Source organism: Pan troglodytes, chromosome 20 (assembly GCF_028858775.2).
Source record: "Pan troglodytes isolate AG18354 chromosome 20, NHGRI_mPanTro3-v2.0_pri, whole genome shotgun sequence".
NCBI lineage: Eukaryota > Metazoa > Chordata > Mammalia > Primates > Hominidae > Pan > Pan troglodytes.
In genome coordinates this window covers 15,889,536-15,907,166 of record NC_072418.2, presented here as the reverse complement: position 1 = coordinate 15,907,166, position 17,631 = coordinate 15,889,536, and the positions used below count along the sequence as shown (strand labels likewise).

Sequence of the window (17,631 nt, the reverse complement as noted above, 5' to 3'; positions counted from 1 at the left end):
GGACTCAGGCCTGGGTAGGGACTCCTTCAGTCTCTGAAGCAGTCTGCAGGCCCCACCCACCACCTGGTCACACCTGGAGCACCTGCAGACCCTCCTCCCTCACAGAGGACAGAGAGGAAAGTGCTCCCCCTGGGGCAGAGGGCAGTGGCCACTGCAAAATGGTCTCTGGCTGCCCTGGTTGGAGGCTGCAGACAGGGGAGGTTGTGGAAGATTTGTGGGTGCAGCAGGGTTCAACAGGGCCAGCTGAGACCTGCCACGAAGATCACCCCTACACAAACACACACACACATGCTCAACATACATGCACACAATGTGCAGCTGTGCGCCTACTCAGATGCTTGCATACACACACACATGCGTGTGCACGTGGGCATATACACACTGCACATGTACTCACACATGCACACATGTACGTGCACACGTGTCTGCATATGGGAACTTGGCAGGTCCTAGGATACAGTAGCAGAGTCTGGGGTGGGTCTGGGGGCAGCTGGGCTTGTATTTTCTGTCTGGTCTCTGTGGGAGTCATTGGGGGGCACAGGGGTGTGTGCTTGATGTGTGTCTGTGTGTGGCCGCTTCACCCAGCTGCCAGGCCCACCTGCAGGTGATCCCGTTGCCTTGGACTCACGGGACAGAGGGCCCAGAGGCATAGCTGGCTGCCCACCCGGCCTGAACAGCGGGGGCCCATGCACGCAGCCCGCCTCTGGAGGAGAACAGGGCGTGGCTGTGAGAGCCTGGCCCGGGTGCGTGGCATGTGTGGCTGTGGCGAGCTTTCCGTGTGCCGTGTGTGGCGTCTGCACGGGGCAGGAGGCTGTGCTGTGCCTGGCTGGACCAGGGTCACCTGAGGGCCTGGCCTCTGGCTGCTGGGAACGTGGGTTGGGGAGCACCCAGCGTGCATGCTGCTGCTCCCTCAGGACCGAGCTGCTGGGCCCCAGGAGAGGGTTGGGACAAGCCCAGCTGACGGCCACCACATGGAAGCTTTGAGCATCGGCCGGAGCCAGGGGTTGGGGTGTGCATCGCATGAGGCAGAGCCCAGGGCCAGGGGCTCGAGGCTGCGCCGTCCTGTCTTTCGGTCCCATGCCTCTGCCATTTGTCTGTCTGCATCTCCTGTCTGTCTCCTCTGTACCCATGGGAATAGAGGACGCCCAGCCCCGGGGGCCTGGGACACCCACCCGCCAGGACTTTAACTTTTCTTTTCCTCCCTGCCTTCTCCCTCCGATTTCTCTTGATGCCAGTGCCACTCCCCTCCTTGGCTTCTTCTCCATGCACCACCTCCTCACTCTCCCTCTTGCCTTTTATATTTATTTTCTTCTTTCTGTTTTTTCTGTGTGCACCATCCCATGGGGCTGTGACAGAGGAGAAGGGGCCGGCCACGTGGGAATAACCTCAGTGTATGTACCGCGCCTGCCCAGCGCCCAGCAGGGCTCCGGCCCCCTCTTCCTCCCCACCCCCCCTCCAGGGAGTCCCGTCATCTCTCACCGTCCCCGGACCCCACCCTTTCTTTGCCAATCGCACCCTCTCCCCTCCATGGAGCCCAATCCTTGTGTGTGGTGTCCTGTGTGTGCCCCTCACCCATAAGCCCTGGTGGGCGGGGCCATCCCCATCCTCACCCCTACCCCCTTTTCTTCAGGGCCCCCCACACCGGAGGACACTGGCTCTCCAAGAGCCTGGCCCACTCTGCACCTCTTTCTGGGGGGCTTCTTCCCCTGACACCACCACCAACCCCTGGTCCTGCAGCTCCTACCTGGAGCAGGGCCACCAGCGCTCAGCTGGGCTGGACCCTGGGAGGCGGGCGTCTGTCCCATCTCCCTCCTTCCCTCCTCTGCCTGCTGCAGAGAAACCTGTGTGTCAGGGCTTGACCCAGGGATGAAGCACCAGGGAAAAGAGTGGGCCCCCAGAGCCTCCAGTGCCTGGGTATCCCCCACCCCCACCCAGAGCTCCTTAGCTTGGGCCTCACCAGAAGGACTCAGACTTGTGGGGGCAGCGAGCACAGCCCCGTTAGCCGGGAGGACCCGAAGCTGCCATGCCGGGCACCTGGTCCTGAGCCCATAGGTCAGCCAGCCACAGTCGGAGGCTTCTCACCCTCCCAGGAGAGCAAGCTGGGGCAGGGATGAGTGCGGCAGTCCAGGGCTCCCAGGTTTGCACCCTGGATGTGGAGAGGGCTTCCCTCTGGCCAGCCTGAGCCTGCCCAACCGTGGCTGGGCCCCCAGGACTGGAGAGTGAGGATCAGATCTTTCTGGTCAGAACCCAGGATGGGCTCAAAAGGAGCAGTCCTGTCTCTGAGGGACAGAGGAATCCTCAGGCTCCACCCTCAGAGGCCTGGCCACACCCAGAGCCCTGATTGATCAGGGGAAGCCAAGGCCCCATGGCATCCCCTGGCCCCTGCCCCAGGATGGTCACACCGCAGTCACCGAAGGCCACCACCAGGCTGCCACAATGGGGCAGGAAGGACCGGGACCACTTGGTGCTAGCTGCTGACCCCAGCCCACCGGCCTGTCCCCCCTCCCAGACCATCTCAGACACCAGCCCCATGAAGCGTTCAGCCTCCGTGCTGGGCCCCAAGGCCCGACGCCTGGACGATTACTCGCTGGAGCGGGTCCCGCCCGAGGAGAACCAGCGGCACCACCAGCGGCGCCGCGACCGCAGCCACCGCGCCTCTGAGCGCTCCCTGGGCCGCTACACCGACGTGGACACAGGTGGGCAGCCCTGTGGTGCTCAGGGACAAGCAGAACAGAGGAGAGGAGAGGGGAGGAGAAGGCAGGGCGGAGGAGACACTAAGGAAGAAGAAAGGGAGAGGCCTCCATGGAGAGGGGACAGAGGGGGCCAGGCAGCGGCTGCAGGAACCTGGGTACTACCCCCTCCCCCCAACCCACTGACCTGCCTCGGTTCAGGGGATCTCTAGGGCCCCCACACCTTCCAGGTGGCCTCCTGTGTGTGCATCTGCCCCACCTCTCCCTCACGACCACCTGTCTGTCTGTCTGACCCTCACCCGGCCCAGGCTTGGGGACAGACCTGAGCATGACCACCCAATCCGGGGACCTGCCGTCGAAGGAGCGGGACCAGGAGCGGGGCCGGCCCAAGGATCGGAAGCATCGACAGCACCACCACCACCACCACCACCACCACCCCCCGCCCCCAGACAAGGACCGCTATGCCCAGGAACGGCCAGACCACGGCCGGGCACGGGCTCGGGACCAGCGCTGGTCCCGCTCGCCCAGCGAGGGCCGAGAGCACATGGCGCACCGGCAGGTGGGTGCGGCTGCAAGTGACCCCAGGCTGGGCTCGGCCGGGAGGCGGGGAGGAGAGAAGGGGATACCCCATCCAACAGCCACTCTGGGCAAAGGTCCCCGGATCCCGGCTGTGACCACCTCCCATCCTGCCCCCAAGCCACCGGGGTGCCCGGCGGCCGGAGCGGACACGGATCCCCACCACACCAGCTGCCTATGCTGTCCCCCCAGCCCCCTTGCCCACCCGCCGCCCCCTCCCCGCCGCCCGCAGCTGCTTCCTCCTCGGTTGTGGATCATATTTGAGTTCTGGGCCGTGCCGCCCGACCTTTCGCTTTCCTTTAACCCGGCTTCTGTTTTTGTTTCAATTATGATTTCTGTCCTCTGGACGCCTGTGAGTAATTTTTGAAACTTCTGCTATTTTAACCCCGAAACTTACAAAACTCCATTTCTCATTTCTCTTTTCACTTTGTTGTGTTGGTTTTCGACTCCTCCCCTCCCTCCTTGTCTCACTCCCCCTCCTTCCCTCCCTCCTCCCTGTGGCTGTTGCTTTTTTCCATTCAATGTCCTGTGTCCCCCCTCTCCTCCTCCTCCTCCCCCTCCTCCCTCTCCTCCCGGCCCCTCTCCCTTCGCTCCCCTCTCTTCCTCCCAATCCCGTGTCTCCTTTGATTTTGTTGTATCTTTTTTTTTGATTTCCTTTGTTTCAATTTTCGTGTAGGGCAGTAGTTCCGTAAGTGGAAGCCCAGCCCCCTCAACATCTGGTACCAGCACTCCGCGGCGGGGCCGCCGCCAGCTCCCCCAGACCCCCTCCACCCCCCGGCCACACGTGTCCTATTCCCCTGTGATCCGTAAGGCCGGCGGCTCGGGGCCCCCGCAGCAGCAGCAGCAGCAGCAGCAGCAGCAGGCGGTGGCCAGGCCGGGCCGGGCGGCCACCAGCGGCCCTCGGAGGTACCCAGGCCCCACGGCCGAGCCTCTGGCCGGAGATCGGCCGCCCACGGGGGGCCACAGCAGCGGCCGCTCGCCCAGGATGGAGAGGCGGGTCCCAGGCCCGGCCCGGAGCGAGTCCCCCAGGGCCTGTCGACACGGCGGGGCCCGGTGGCCGGCATCTGGCCCGCACGTGTCCGAGGGGCCCCCGGGTCCCCGGCACCATGGCTACTACCGGGGCTCCGACTACGACGAGGCCGATGGCCCGGGCAGCGGGGGCGGCGAGGAGGCCATGGCCAGGGCCTACGACGCGCCACCCCCCGTACGACACGCGTCCTCGGGCGCCACCGGGCGCTCGCCCAGGACTCCCCGGGCCTCGGGCCCGGCCTGCGCCTCGCCTTCTCGGCACGGCCGGCGACTCCCCAACGGCTACTACCCGGCGCACGGACTGGCCAGGCCCCGCGGGCCGGGCTCCAGGAAGGGCCTGCACGAACCCTACAGCGAGAGTGACGATGATTGGTGCTAAGCCCGGGCGAGGTGGCGCCCGCCCGGCCCCCCACGCACCCCACGCACACACCCCACCCGAGGAGCCGCGCAGAGGCCGCGGGGGCCCAGCACAGAGGGCCCGGGAGAGGGCCAGCCGGGAGACTCCAGACTCTGGAGAGGCCAGGGCTGGGCCACAAGGGTGTCCCGCAGAGACCCTCGGCCAAAAGAGACCCTCCTGGGCAGCCACGGTGCCCCCCACCCAGCCCCGATCCCCCCACCCACGACAGGGGCTCTCGGGTGGGAGGCAGGGAGCAGACAAACCACACAGCCAAGGGATTTGAATTAACTCAGCCATTTTTGGAGAACTTTGGGGAACATGGAAAAAAAAAAAAACAAAAACAAAAAAAACAAAAAAAAACATTTTTAAAAGAAAAAACGGGGAGAAAAAAATAGCTTCTATTGATGAGTTTTATCATCTCAATTGAATCTTTCCTTTCCCTGATGAACAGAGCTGGTGGCCGAGTGCGGCAAAGAAGCCAGAAGGAACCAGAACCCCAGTGCCCTACACCCACCACCAGACACTCACTCACACCCACACACGTTCTCAGACACACACAAGAGTGCTTGCCGGTTATACCAAACCCTACTATTACTGCCTGCAGAAATCAATTAAAAAAATAATAACAATAAACAATTTTAAAAAAAGACAAAAAAATTAATGATTGAGAAAAGAGGCATTTTTTTCTGACATTTGGTCCTGCTTGAAACAACAAAAGAAGAAGAAAAACCCACCATCACCATCGATTCCTTTGCTTCTTTTTTCCTTTTTTCCTACCTTGTTTGAAAACCGTGGGCTTGGGACTGTGAATTATTGCATGACATTCAAAAAGAAAAAAAAAATAAAAAAAAGTTGAATCAAAGGGCTTTTGGATAGGAGTGGTCTTTGTCCCTTGGCTAGGTGCTGCCTGGGTGGGTCTCTCTTGGGGAATCATACAAAGAGGCACTTTGTTAGCTCCTAGAAGCACTGTTTGAAAGCGATAAGGAGGCCGGGCATCATGCACGCCTGTAATCCCAGCACTTTGGGAGGCTAAGGCAGATGGATCACTTGAGGTCAGGAGTTCGAGACCAGCCCGACCAACATGGCAAAACCTCATCTCTACTAAAAATACAAAAAAAATTAGCCATGCGTGGTTGCACAACCTGTAATCCCAGCTACTCCGGAGGCTGAGGCATGAGAATCACCTGAGCCTGAGAGGCGGAGGTTAGCAGTGAGCCGAGATCCCACCACTGCACTCCAGCCTGAGTGACGGAATGAGACTCTAGTCTCAAAAAAAAAAAAAAAAAGGCGGGGCGCGGTGGCTCACGCCTATAATCCCAGCACTTTGGGAGGCCGAGGTGGGTGGATCACATGAGGTCAGGAGTTCACAACCAGCCTGGCCAACATAGTGAAACGCCGTCTTTACTAAAAATACAAAAATTAGCCAGGCGTGGTGGTGGGTGCCTGTAATCCCAGCTACTCGGGAAGCTGAGGCAGGAGAATTGCTTGAACCCAGGAGGCGGAGGTTGCAGTGAACCAAGATCGTGCCACTGCACTCCAACCTGGGTGACAGAGCAAGACTCCATCTCAGATAATTAATAATAATAATTTGGTCTCGTGGACACCAACCCCCGCCCCCACGAAGTGTTTCAGCCATCCCCAGAGTCCAATACCCCTTTGAGAGCTTCTGTTCTCACAACAGTACCTGACCCATAGCAAGCTACTATTGACTATCACCATTACTACTGTAGCATTAAGGCAAACATTTTGAACAGGTCTTGTTCCAGACAACAGGCCCTGCTTGAGCTTACCTTGGGTAAGAAATCTGCAGACTCCAGATAGCAAGACAGGTGTAAGTCCTTCTAAAATAATGGTAAGCCAAATGTGGTGGCACACACCTATAGTCCCAGCTGTTCAGGAGGCTGAGGCAGGAGGATCACTTGAGCCCACGAGGTCAAGACCAGCTATGATCACACCTGTGAATAACCATTGCATTCCAGCCTGGGTGACGTAGAAAGATCCCATCTCTAAAAAAATTAAAAGTAAAAATAAATAAATAAAATAATGGCATCTAGGAAAAGATCAGTCCAACGAGAAGTCAAAGTTTTGAGGACGAGTGCGGTGTCTGACTCTTGTAATCTCAACACTTTGGGAGAATCGCTTGAGGCCAGTAGTTCAAGACCAGCCTGGGCAACATAGCAAGACGCTGTCTCTAAAAAAAAAAGTTTGTTTTTTTTAAGGCTGGGTACAGAGGCTCACGCCTGTAATCCCAGCACTTTGGGAGGCTAAGGTGGGCAGATCACCAAGTCAGGAGTTTGAGACCAGCCTGGCCAACATAGTGAAACCCTGTCTCTACTAAAAATACAAAAATTAGCCAGGTGTGGTGGTGCATGCCTATATTCCCAGATACTTGGCAGGCTGAGGCAGGAAAATCGCTTGAACCTGGGAGGCAGAGGTTGCAGTGAGCTGAGATTGCGTCACTGCACTGCAGCCTGGGCGACAGAGTGAGACTACGTCTCAAAAAAAAAAAAAAAAAAAAAAAAAAAAGGAATGGAAGGGAGGGAGGGAGAGGTTTAACTTTCTAACCAGGCAATCTGGCAACCACCACAGGCTTCTAAACAAGCTGCCCATCCACTGCAGAGCTGGCCTCTGGTCCCCCTCCCATGGTGCTGGGGTTGAGTGTGTCCAGGAGCCACTGGAGTAAGCCAGGGTTTGTGCAATTCCCTCTGCTGTCAATGAGGCTGCAGCCATCTGTCCTCCCAGGAATGAAGTTCACTACCGAAGCCCCCCATGAGCCCTGAACTCAAAGGCCAAGTCTATGCCCGAGTGCCAAGAGGTAAACCCACGGCCTCCACAGTGCACATCATCAGGCTAGAGTGTTAGTTGCCCAGGAGACACAGGGTGGGAAGATCAGGGGATGAGGAAGAGGGGCGGAGCTTGGCCTAGTCCCCACTCTCACATACTCTCAGGCCATTGCTTGAGCCTCATCACCTGGAAGGTTGGAAGGGCATGATTGTCATAGAAATGCCCTGAGGTGACCGGGCGCGGTGGCTCACGCCTGTAATCCCAGCACTTTGGGAGGCCGAGGCGGGCGGATCATGAGGTCAGGAGATCAAGACCATCCTGGCCAACACGGTGAAACCCCGTCTCTGCTAAAAATACAAAAAATCAGCCGGGCGTAGTGGCAGGCGCCTGTAGTCCCAGCTACTCAGGAGGCTGAGGCAGGAGAATGGCGTGAACCCGGGAGGCAGAGCCTGCAGTGAGCCGAGATCGTGCCACTGCACTCCAGCCTGGGCAACAGAGCGAGACTCAAGAAAAAAAAGAAAAATAAATGCCCTGAGGTGCAAAAGCCCAGGCATTGGCCGGGCGCGGTGTCTCACGCCTGTAACCCCAGCACTTTGGGAGGCCAAGGTGGGTGGACTGCTTGAGCTCAGGAGTTCGAGACCAGCCTGGGCAACATGGCAAGACCTTGTCTCTACTAAAAATAAAAAAAAGCGGAGTGTAGTGGTACATGCCTGTGGTCCCAGCTACTCGAGAGGCTGAGGCAGGAGGATCACTTGAACCTGGGAGGTGGAGGTTGCAGTGAGCCGAGATCATGCCATTGCGCTCCAGCCTGGGCAACAAAAGCGAAACTCCGTCTCAAAAAATAAATAAATAAATAATACAAAAGTTAGCCCGGCATGGCGGTGCATGCCTGTGGTCTCAGCTACTTGGGAGGCTGAGGTAGGAGGATCACTTGAACCCAGGAGGTCAAGGCATCAGTGACCTATGATCACACCACTGCACTCCAGCCTGGGTGACAGAGCAAAACCCTGTTCCAAAAAAAAAAAAGAGAGAGAGGGAGACAGAGAGTTATTTTAGTAAGGTTTGTTTATGTAGACTCATCTTGGGACTGACTATCTGCAGTGATAGGAATCATTCTGCTCTCCCTGGTAAGGAGACGGGGGGATACCTCCACAAAGGAAAATTTATGTCACCTTTTTTTTTGAAACGGAGTCGCACTCTGTTGCCCAGGCTGGAGTGCAGTGGTGCAATCTTGGTTCACTGCAAGCTCTGCCTCCTGGGATCACGCCATTCTCCTGCCTCAGCCTCCTGAGTAGCTGGAACTACAGGTGCCCGCCACCATGCCCGGCTAATTTTTTTGTATTTTTAGTAGAGACAGGGTTTCACCGTGTTAGCCAGGATGGTCTTGATCTCCTGACCTTGTGATCTGCCGACCTTGTGATCTGCCCGCCTCGGCCTCCCAAAGTGCTGGGATTACAGGAGTGAGCCACCATGCCCAGCCTTATGTCACCTTCTTAAAGAGAAGTTTATGCCTGGCTTTGAGGCAGAAAAGGAGAGAGCAGAGAATTCTTTCTGCCTCTACTGATTTTTTTTTTTTTTTTTTTTTTTTTTTTTTTGAGACAGAGTCTCGCTCTGTTGCCCAGGCTGGATTGTAGTGTCAGGATCTCGACTCACTGCAACCTCCACCTCCCAGGTTCAAGGGATTCTTGTGCCTCAGCCTCCCGAGTAGCTGGGACTATAGGTTCCCACCACCATGCCCAGCTAATTTTTTATATTTTCAGTAGAGACGAGGTTTCACCATATTGGCCAGGATGGTCTCCAACTCCTGACCTCAGGTGATCCACCCACCTCGGCCTCCCAAAGTGCTGGGATTATAGGCGTGAGCCACCGCACCTGGCCATCTACTGATTTTCTATTGCATTCAGCTCAGAATAATTCTTATGCTAAAGTTGATAGATAGATACATAGATAGATACATAGATACACAGATAGATAGATAGATAGATAGATAGATAGATAGATAGATAGATAATAGATTGTTTGTTTGTTTGAGACAGGGTCTTGCTCTGTCACCCAGGCTGGAGGGCAGTGGTGCAATCTCGGCTCACTGCAACCTCAGCCTCGCAGCCTCAAGCCATCCTCCCACCTCAGCCTCCCAAGTAGTTGGGACCACAGGTGGATGCCACCATATGCCTGGTGAATTTTTTGTATTTTTGGTAGAGATGGAGTTTTGCCATGTTGCCCAGGCTGGTCTCAAACTCCCGAGCTCAAACGATCCACTCACCTCCACCTCCCAGAGTGCTGGATTACAGGCGTGAGTCACTGTGCCCGGTCTCTAAGTGATATATTTTTAACAGTAACATATCCTGATCCCCTTCAGCTGCCATCAGAGAACTGGGGTGGGGACGTGGAAGGGTGACATCACTCTGCTGGAGGACTTGTGAGGGAGCCAAGACTGTGCAGGGGGCCCAGCCAGAGCACCCCAGCTTCCAGGACTGGAACCCCAGCCTCAGGAACTCAGGGCAACGCTGGGGTGAAGGCTCAACTTTAGGGAAATACCCGGAAGCAGAGAGGATGGGGTCAGGACACCCAGCCAGGAAGCTGCATTTATTTCACTGTGCATTGGAGAAAGCCCCACCAGCCCAGCAAAGCCAGTCTCTTACAGATACAAATGATTAAAGTGATAAAACAGGGCCGGGCACGGAGGTTCACGCCTGTAATCCCAGCACTTTGGAAGCCTGAGGCAGGCAGATCATGGAGGTCAGGAGTTTGAGAACAGCCTGGCCAACATGGCAAAACCCCGTCTCTACTGTACAAAAATTAGACAGGGGAGGTGGCGTGCACCTGTAGTCCCAGCTACTCAGGAGGCCAAGGCAGGAGAATCACTTGAACCCTGGAGGTTGCAGTGAGCCAAGATCACACCACTGCACTCCAGCCTGGGCAATGGAGAGAGGCTCTGTCTCAAAAAAATAAATAAATTTAAAAAACTGGGCCAGGCACAGAGGCTCACGCCTATAATCCCAGCACTTTGGAAGGCCGAGGCGAGCAGATCACCTGAGGTCGGGAGTTCCAGACCAGCCTGACCAATGTGGAGAAACCCCATCTCTACTAAAAATACAAAGTTAGCTGGGTGTGGTGGTGCATGCCTGTAATCCCAGCTACTCGGGAGGCTGAGGCAGGACAATCGCTTGAACCCGGGAGGCGGAGGTTGCAGTGAGCCGAGATCGCACCACTGCACTCCAGCCTGGGTGACGGAGCAAGGCTCTTTCTCAAAAAAAAAATTTAAAAGAAGTGATAAAACAGGCCAGGTGCAGTGGCTCATGCCTATAATCCAATATTTTGGGAGGCTGAGGTGGGAGGATCACCTGAGCCCAGGAGGTTGAAGCTTCAGTGAGCTGTCATCACACCACTGTACTCCAGCCTGGGTGACAGAGCGAAACCCTATCTCAAAAAAAAAAAAAAAGATAAAATGTTTCAAGTTAAAAAAAAAAAAAAGTGGCCAGGCGCAGTGGCTGATGCCTGTAATCCCAGCACTTTGGGAGGCCGAGGCAGGTAGATCACAAGGTCAGGAGTTCGAGACCAGCCTAGCCAACATGGTGAAACCCCATCTCTACTAAAAAATACAGAAATTAGCCAGGTGTGGCAGCGGGTGCCTGTAATCCCACCTACTCAGGAGACTGAGGCAGGAGAATCGCTTGAACACGGGAGGCAGAGGTTGCAGTGAGACAAGATTGCGCCACTGCACTCCAGCCTGGGTGACAGAGCCTCCAGTCTGGGTGATAGAGCAAGGCATCATCTCAAAAAAAAAAAAAAAATTAAAGAAGTCAGGTGTGGTAGCATGCACCTGTAGTCCCAGCTAAGGCTAAGGCGAGAGGATCACGTGAGCCCAGGAGTTTGAGAGCAGACTGGGCAACCTAGCAAGAACCCATCTCAAAAAAAAATTAAAGAAATAGGAGTTGGGCCAGGCATGGTGGCTCATGCCTGTAATCCCAGCACTTCGGGAGGCCGAGGTGGGTGCATCACCTGAGGTCAGGAGTTCAAGACCAGCCTGGACAACATGATGAAACCCCATCTCTACTAAAAATACAAAAATCAGCCAGGTGTGGTAGCGGGCACCTGTAATCCCAGCTACTCAGGAGGCTGAGGCAGGAGAATTGGCTTGAACCTGGGAAGCGGAGGTCGTAGTGAGCCGAGATCATGCCACTGCACTCCAGCCTGGGAGACAGAGGGAAACTCCGTCTCAAAAAAATAAAATAAAATAAAAAATTAAAGAAATAGGAGTTGTATTAGTCTCTTCCTGTGGCTGCTGTAATAAATTATCACAGGCTGGGTGGCTTACAATAGCAGACATTTGGCTGGGCACAGTGGCTTACACACATAATCCCGGCACTCTGGGAGGCCGAGGCAGGCGGATCACCTGAGATCAGGAGTTCAAGACCAGCGTGGCCAACATGGAGAAACCCCTTCTCTACTAAAAATACAAAAATAAATAAATAAATAACCAGGCATTGTGGCAGACACCTGTAGTCTCAGCTACTCAGGAGGCTGAGACAAGAGAATCGCTTGAACCTGGGAGACGGAGGCTGCAGTGAGCCAAGATCGCATCATTGCCCTCCAGCCTGGGCAACAAGAGCGAACCTCTGTCTCAAAAAAAAAAAAAAAAAAAAAAAAAAGTCAGGGCTGGGCGTGGTGGCTCACGCCTGTAATCCCAGCACTCTAGGAGGCCGAGGCAGGTGGATCACAAGGTCAGCAGTTCGAGACCAGCCTGACCAACATGGTGAAACCCCGTCTCTACTAAAAATACAAAAAAAAAATACCTGAGCATGGTGGTGGGCGCCTGTAATCCCAGTGACTTGGGAGGCTGAGGCAGGAGAATCACTTGCGACTGGAAGGTGGAGGTTGCAGTGAGCCAACATTGCGCCACTGCACTCTAGCCTGGGCAATAAGAGCAAAACTCCGTCTCAAAAAAAAAAAAAATCCTATCCTTGGACTTCCCTGCCTCCAGAAATGTGAGCTACACGTTTCTGTCATTCATGAATCCCCCAGTCTACGATATTTTGTTATAGCAGTCCAAACAGACTAAAGCAGATGCTATTCAACCCACATCAGTAACACAAGCGATAAAGGAGGTGCAGACTGTGTCCGCAAATGACCCGGCATCGTGGGATACGGCTAGCCGAGGAAGCACTGGACGCTCCGCTCTGTCTCCCACTGTGAGTCCTGTGGGAACTGGCTTCCTTCTGAGCGTTTACCTGAAGTACACGGTTACTGTGATGACGAATCACTCCCATTCCCTCACCGATGTCAGCTGAGCACCTGCTGAAGGCCAGGTGAGGATGAGCAGATGGGGGCAGCCATCGCAGAGGAGAGACTGCAGAGGGGACAGACACGGAAACCAATGTCATCCCACCCACGTCCTGAATCGGTGATGACAGCCACGTCCGCTATATAGGGTGCCTACGTTCCATCTGGGCTCCTGTCTCTGCCGCCCCTGCCCTGCCTGGAATGATGGCCGGTCCCACGCTGCGGTCTCCTGTCACACCCGTCACGCCTACTACCTCTCCCCCTGTGAGCTTCCCCCAGCCCCAGGCCCCTACGAGCCCTGCACACGTTTACATCAGGCCCAGCCCCTCTCACCCACTCTTGGTTCTCTCATACCTGTCCCTGCAGCCCTGCAAAAGGCGACCTCCCTCCTGCCCACTCTGATATATATATATTTGGACATTTATGTGTGTATATATATATATTTTATATATAATATATATAAATATATTATATATATATTATATATATATACATGAACAGGGTCTTGCTCTGTCATCAAAGCTGCAGTGCAATGGCGCGATCATGGCTCACTGCAGCCTGGAGCTCCTGGGCTCAACCAATCCTCCCTCCTCAGTCTCCCAAGTATCTGGGACTACAGGTGCACACTACCACATCCAGCAATTTTTTGTGCAAACTGCATCTTGCTATGTTGCCCAGGCTGGTCTGCAACTCCTGGCCTCAAACGATCCTCCACCTCAGCCTCTTGAGTAGTTGGAATTACAAGCATGAGCCACTACACTCAATAGTTTTTTTAATTGATGCATCATAGATGTACATAGTTTTGGGAGTACATGTGATAATTTAATACATTCATATAATTTGTAAAGATCAGATCAAGTGTACTTGGGATATGTGTCATCTTAAATATAAATATTTAGGTGGGGTGCCATGGCTCACGTCAGTAATCCCAGCACTTTGGGAGGCTGAGGCGGGTGCATCACCTGAGGTCAAGAGTTCAAGACCAGCCTGGCCAAGATGGTAAAACCCAGTCTCTACTAAAAATACAAAAACTAGCCGGATGTGGTGGTGGGCGCCTGTAATCCCAGCTACTCAGGAGGCCGAGGCAGGAGAATCACTTGAACCCGGGAGCCAGAGGTTGCACCGAGACCGTGCCACTGAACTCCAGCCTGGGCAATAGAGTAAGACTGTCTCTCAAAAAAAAAAAAAAAAAAAGAATATATACTGGGGAAAGGACAGTTTCTTCAATAAAATGGTGCTGGGAAAACTGGCTGGCTATGTGCAGAAGAATGAAACTAGGCCCCTATCTCTCACCACACACAAAAATCAAATCAAAATGGATTACAAACCTAAATCTAAGATTTGAAACTATGAAATTCCTAGAAGGAAACTTTGGAGGCCGGGCGCGACGGCTCATGCCTGTAATCCCAGCACTTTGGAAGGTTGAGGCAGGCGGACTATTTGAGTCCAGCAGTTTGAGACTAGCCTAGGCAACATGGTGAAACCCCACATCTACAAAAATACAAAAATTAGCTGGGTGTGGTGGCTCGTGCCTGTAGTCCTAGTTACTCGGGAGGCTGAGGCACAAGAATCACTTGAGCCTGTTAGGCAGAGGTTGCAGTGAGCCCAGATTGCGCCACTGCACTCCAGCCTGGATGACAGAGAGAGACCCTGTCGCAAAAATACAAACAAACAAACAAAAAACCAAAGAGGCCGGGCGCAGTGGCTCAAACCTGTAACCCAGCACTTTGGGAGGCCGAGGTGGGAGGATCACCTGAGGTCAGAAGTTCAATACCAACCTGGGCTGGGTGTGGTGGCTCAAGCCTGTAATCCCAGCACTTTGAAAGGAGGCCGAGGCGGGCTGATCACGAGGTCAGGAGATCAAGACCATCCTGGCTAACACGGTGAAACCCCATCTCTACTAAAAATACAAAAAAAAAAAAAAAAATTAGCCAGGCATGGTGGCGGGCGCCTGTAGTCCCAGCTACTCGGGAGGCTGAGGCAGGAGAATGGCGTGAATCCAGGAGGCAGAGCTTGCAGTGAGCCGAGATCGTGCCACTGCACTCCAGCCTGGGTGACAGAGCAAGACTCTGTCTCAAAAAAAAAAAAAAAACCAGCCTAGCCAACATGGCAAAACCACATTTCTACTAAGAACACAAAAATTAGCCAGGCACAGTAGTGGGTGCCTGTAATTCCAGCTACTGAGGAGGCTGAGGCAGGAGAATCACTTGAGCCGGGGAGGCAGAGGCTGCAGTGTGCTGAGATTGTGCCATTGCACTCCAGCCTGCATGACAGAGTGAGACTCTGCCTCAAAAAAAAGAAAAAAGAAACAAACAAACAAAAAAGAAGCCTGGGCGAGGTGGCTCACACCTGTAATCCCAGCACTTTGGGAGGCCAAGGCGGGCGGATCACGAGGTCAGGAGTTCGAGACCATCCTGGCCAACGTGGTAAAACCCCATCTCTACTAAAATACAAAAAAATTAGCCTGGCTTGGTGGCGCACGCCTGTAGTCCCAGCTACTCTGGAGGCTGAGACAGTGGAATTGCTTGAACCCGAGAGGCAGAGGCTGCAGTGAGCCGATATCGCGCCACTGCACTCCAGCCTGGCAACAAAGCAAGACTCTGTTTCAAAAAAAAAAAAGAAAAAAGAAAGAAAGAAGGAAAATAAGAAAACATTGGGAAAATGCTCAGATGTTGGTCTGGGCAAAGATTTTTTGTGCAAGGCCCCAAAAGCACAGGCAACAAAAGGAAAAATCAACAAATGGGATTACATCAAGCACTTTTTTTTTTTTAAGTCAGGGTATTGTTATATTACCCAGGCTGGCCTGAAACTTGTAGACTCAAGGGATCCTCCTGCCTCAGACTCCCAAGTAGCCGGGACTACAGGCACATGCCACGATGCCCAGCTTGGAAAAATGTTCTAAGGGTGCCCAGGCACCTTCTTCTCCAAAATGTGTTTCCTGAGTCTCAAGGACCGCCTTGTCCAATCAAAGACCACAGTATAATAATCAATCAATTGGACAATCAAATTAGATTCAAAACTGCACAAGATTAAGTCCCGGGCCTTGTTCAATGGGGTGTCCCGAGCTCCAGGCTCCAGGGACGGCCTGGAGGCCCTTGGTTGACCTGAGGTGGCAGTCTGTACAAGTGGAGGAGGAGGCAGGTCGACAGCGTCACCTGGAGGCCAGCTGGCAAACAGCCAAAGGTGAGAAAACTGTAACTGATTAACAAATCTAGAACTCGAGGCTGGGAGCGGTGGCTCACGCCTGTAATCCCACCGCTTTGGGAGGCCGAGGCGGGCAGATCACTTGAGGTGTCAGGAGTTCACGACCAGCCTGGCCAAAATGGTGAAACGCAGTCTCTATAAAAATACAAAAATTAGCCGGGCATAATGGTGGGTTCCTGTAATCCCCACCATTGTAGTAATTGAGCTACTGGGAGAATTGCTTCAACCTGGGCAGAGGTTGCAGTGCGCCACAGAGCGAGATACCGTCTCAAAAAACAAAAAGAAAGAGATCGAGACCATCCTGGCCAACATGGTGAAACCCTGTCTCTACTAAAAATACAAACTGGGCGTGGTGGTGCGTGCCTGTAGTCAGAGCTACTCAGGAGGCTGAGGCAGCAGGATTGCTTGAACCTGGGAGGTGGAGGTTGAAATGAACCGAGATCTCGACAGAGCAAGACTTCGTCTCAAAACAAACAAACAAAAAGAATCTAGAACTTCGGCCGGGTGCAGTGGCTCACACCTGTAATCCCAGCTACTCAGGAGCCTGAGAGGCTTGAGAACCCCTTCACCCCATGGGTCGGAGGTTGCAGTGAGCCGAGACCGCCCCACTGCACTCCAGCCTGGGCAACAGAGTGAGACTGTGTCTCAAACAAATAATAAATTTTGAAATTTTTGAAAAAAATCCGGGAGCCGTGATTCACACCTATAATCCCAGCACTTTGGGAGCCCGAGGCAGGTGGATCACTTGAGGTCAGGAGTTCGGGACCAGCCTGGCCAACATGGTGAAACCCTGTCTCTACGAAAAATACAAAAGTTAGCCAGATGTGGTGGTGCATGCCTGTAACCCCAGCTACTCAGGACGCTGAGGCATAAGAATTCCTTGAACCAGGAAGGCAGAAGTTGCAGTGAGCCGAGATCGCACCACCACTGCACTCCAGCCTGTGCGACAGAGACCCTGTCTCAAAACAAAACAAAAGTAAATCAATTGGACAATCAAATTAGATTTGGAACTCCACAAAATTAGGTCCAGGGCCTTGCTCAAGGTAGTGTCCCAAGCTCCAGGCTCCCGGGGGCCTTGGTTTACCTGAGGTTGCACAGCCTGAACAAGCCAAGGAGTCAGTCGACAGCGCCACCTGGAGGCCAGATGGAAAACAGTCAAAGATGAGACCACTTTTTTTTTTTTTTTTTGAGACGGAGTTTTGCTCTTGTTGCCCAGGCAGGAGTGCAGTGGTGCGATTTCGGCTCACCGCAACCTCCGCCTCCCAGATTCAAGTGATTCTCCTGCCTCAGCCTCCCGAGTAGCTGGGATTACAGGCATGCGCCACCATGCCCGCCTAATTTTGTATATTTTGTAGAGATGGGGTTTCACCATGTTGGTTAGGCTGGTCTCAAACTCCCGACCGCAGGTGATCCTCCCGCCTCAGCCTCCCAAAGTGCTGGGATTACAGGCGTGAGCCACCACGCCCGGAGAGACCACTCTTAATTCTAACTGGATGGCCAGGCGCGGTGGGCCACTATAGGTGGGTGTCACAGCGCCCAACTAATTTTTAATTTTTATTTATTTATTATTATTATTATTTTTTTGAGATACAGTCTTGCTCTGTCGCCCAGGCTGGAGTACAGCGGCACAATCTCACCTCACTGCAACCTCCGCCTCCCGGGTTGAAG

At 54.0% G+C, this 17,631-nt stretch overlaps 1 protein-coding gene across 9 annotated transcripts in view; it reads left to right on the top strand.

Annotated features, from left to right (window-relative positions):
- Positions 1-5,554, top strand: part of CACNA1A (calcium voltage-gated channel subunit alpha1 A) — a 418,584-nt gene extending 413,030 nt beyond the window's left edge. For 6 of the 9 annotated variants that reach the window (XM_054673094.2, XM_054673090.2, XM_054673089.2 and 3 more), the window contains 4 exons: positions 1,356-1,391; positions 2,510-2,696; positions 2,999-3,249; positions 3,943-5,554. In XM_054673094.2, coding sequence (XP_054529069.1) covers positions 1,356-1,391; positions 2,510-2,696; positions 2,999-3,249; positions 3,943-4,674 — 1,206 coding nt within the window. In that variant the 3' untranslated portion in view covers positions 4,675-5,554. The remainder of the gene's footprint in view (positions 1-1,355; positions 1,392-2,509; positions 2,697-2,998; positions 3,250-3,942) is intronic. The other 3 variants (XM_054673092.2, XM_054673093.2, XM_054673096.2) reach the window with 2 other exon arrangements.
- The last annotated feature ends 12,077 nt before the right edge of the window (positions 5,555-17,631 follow it).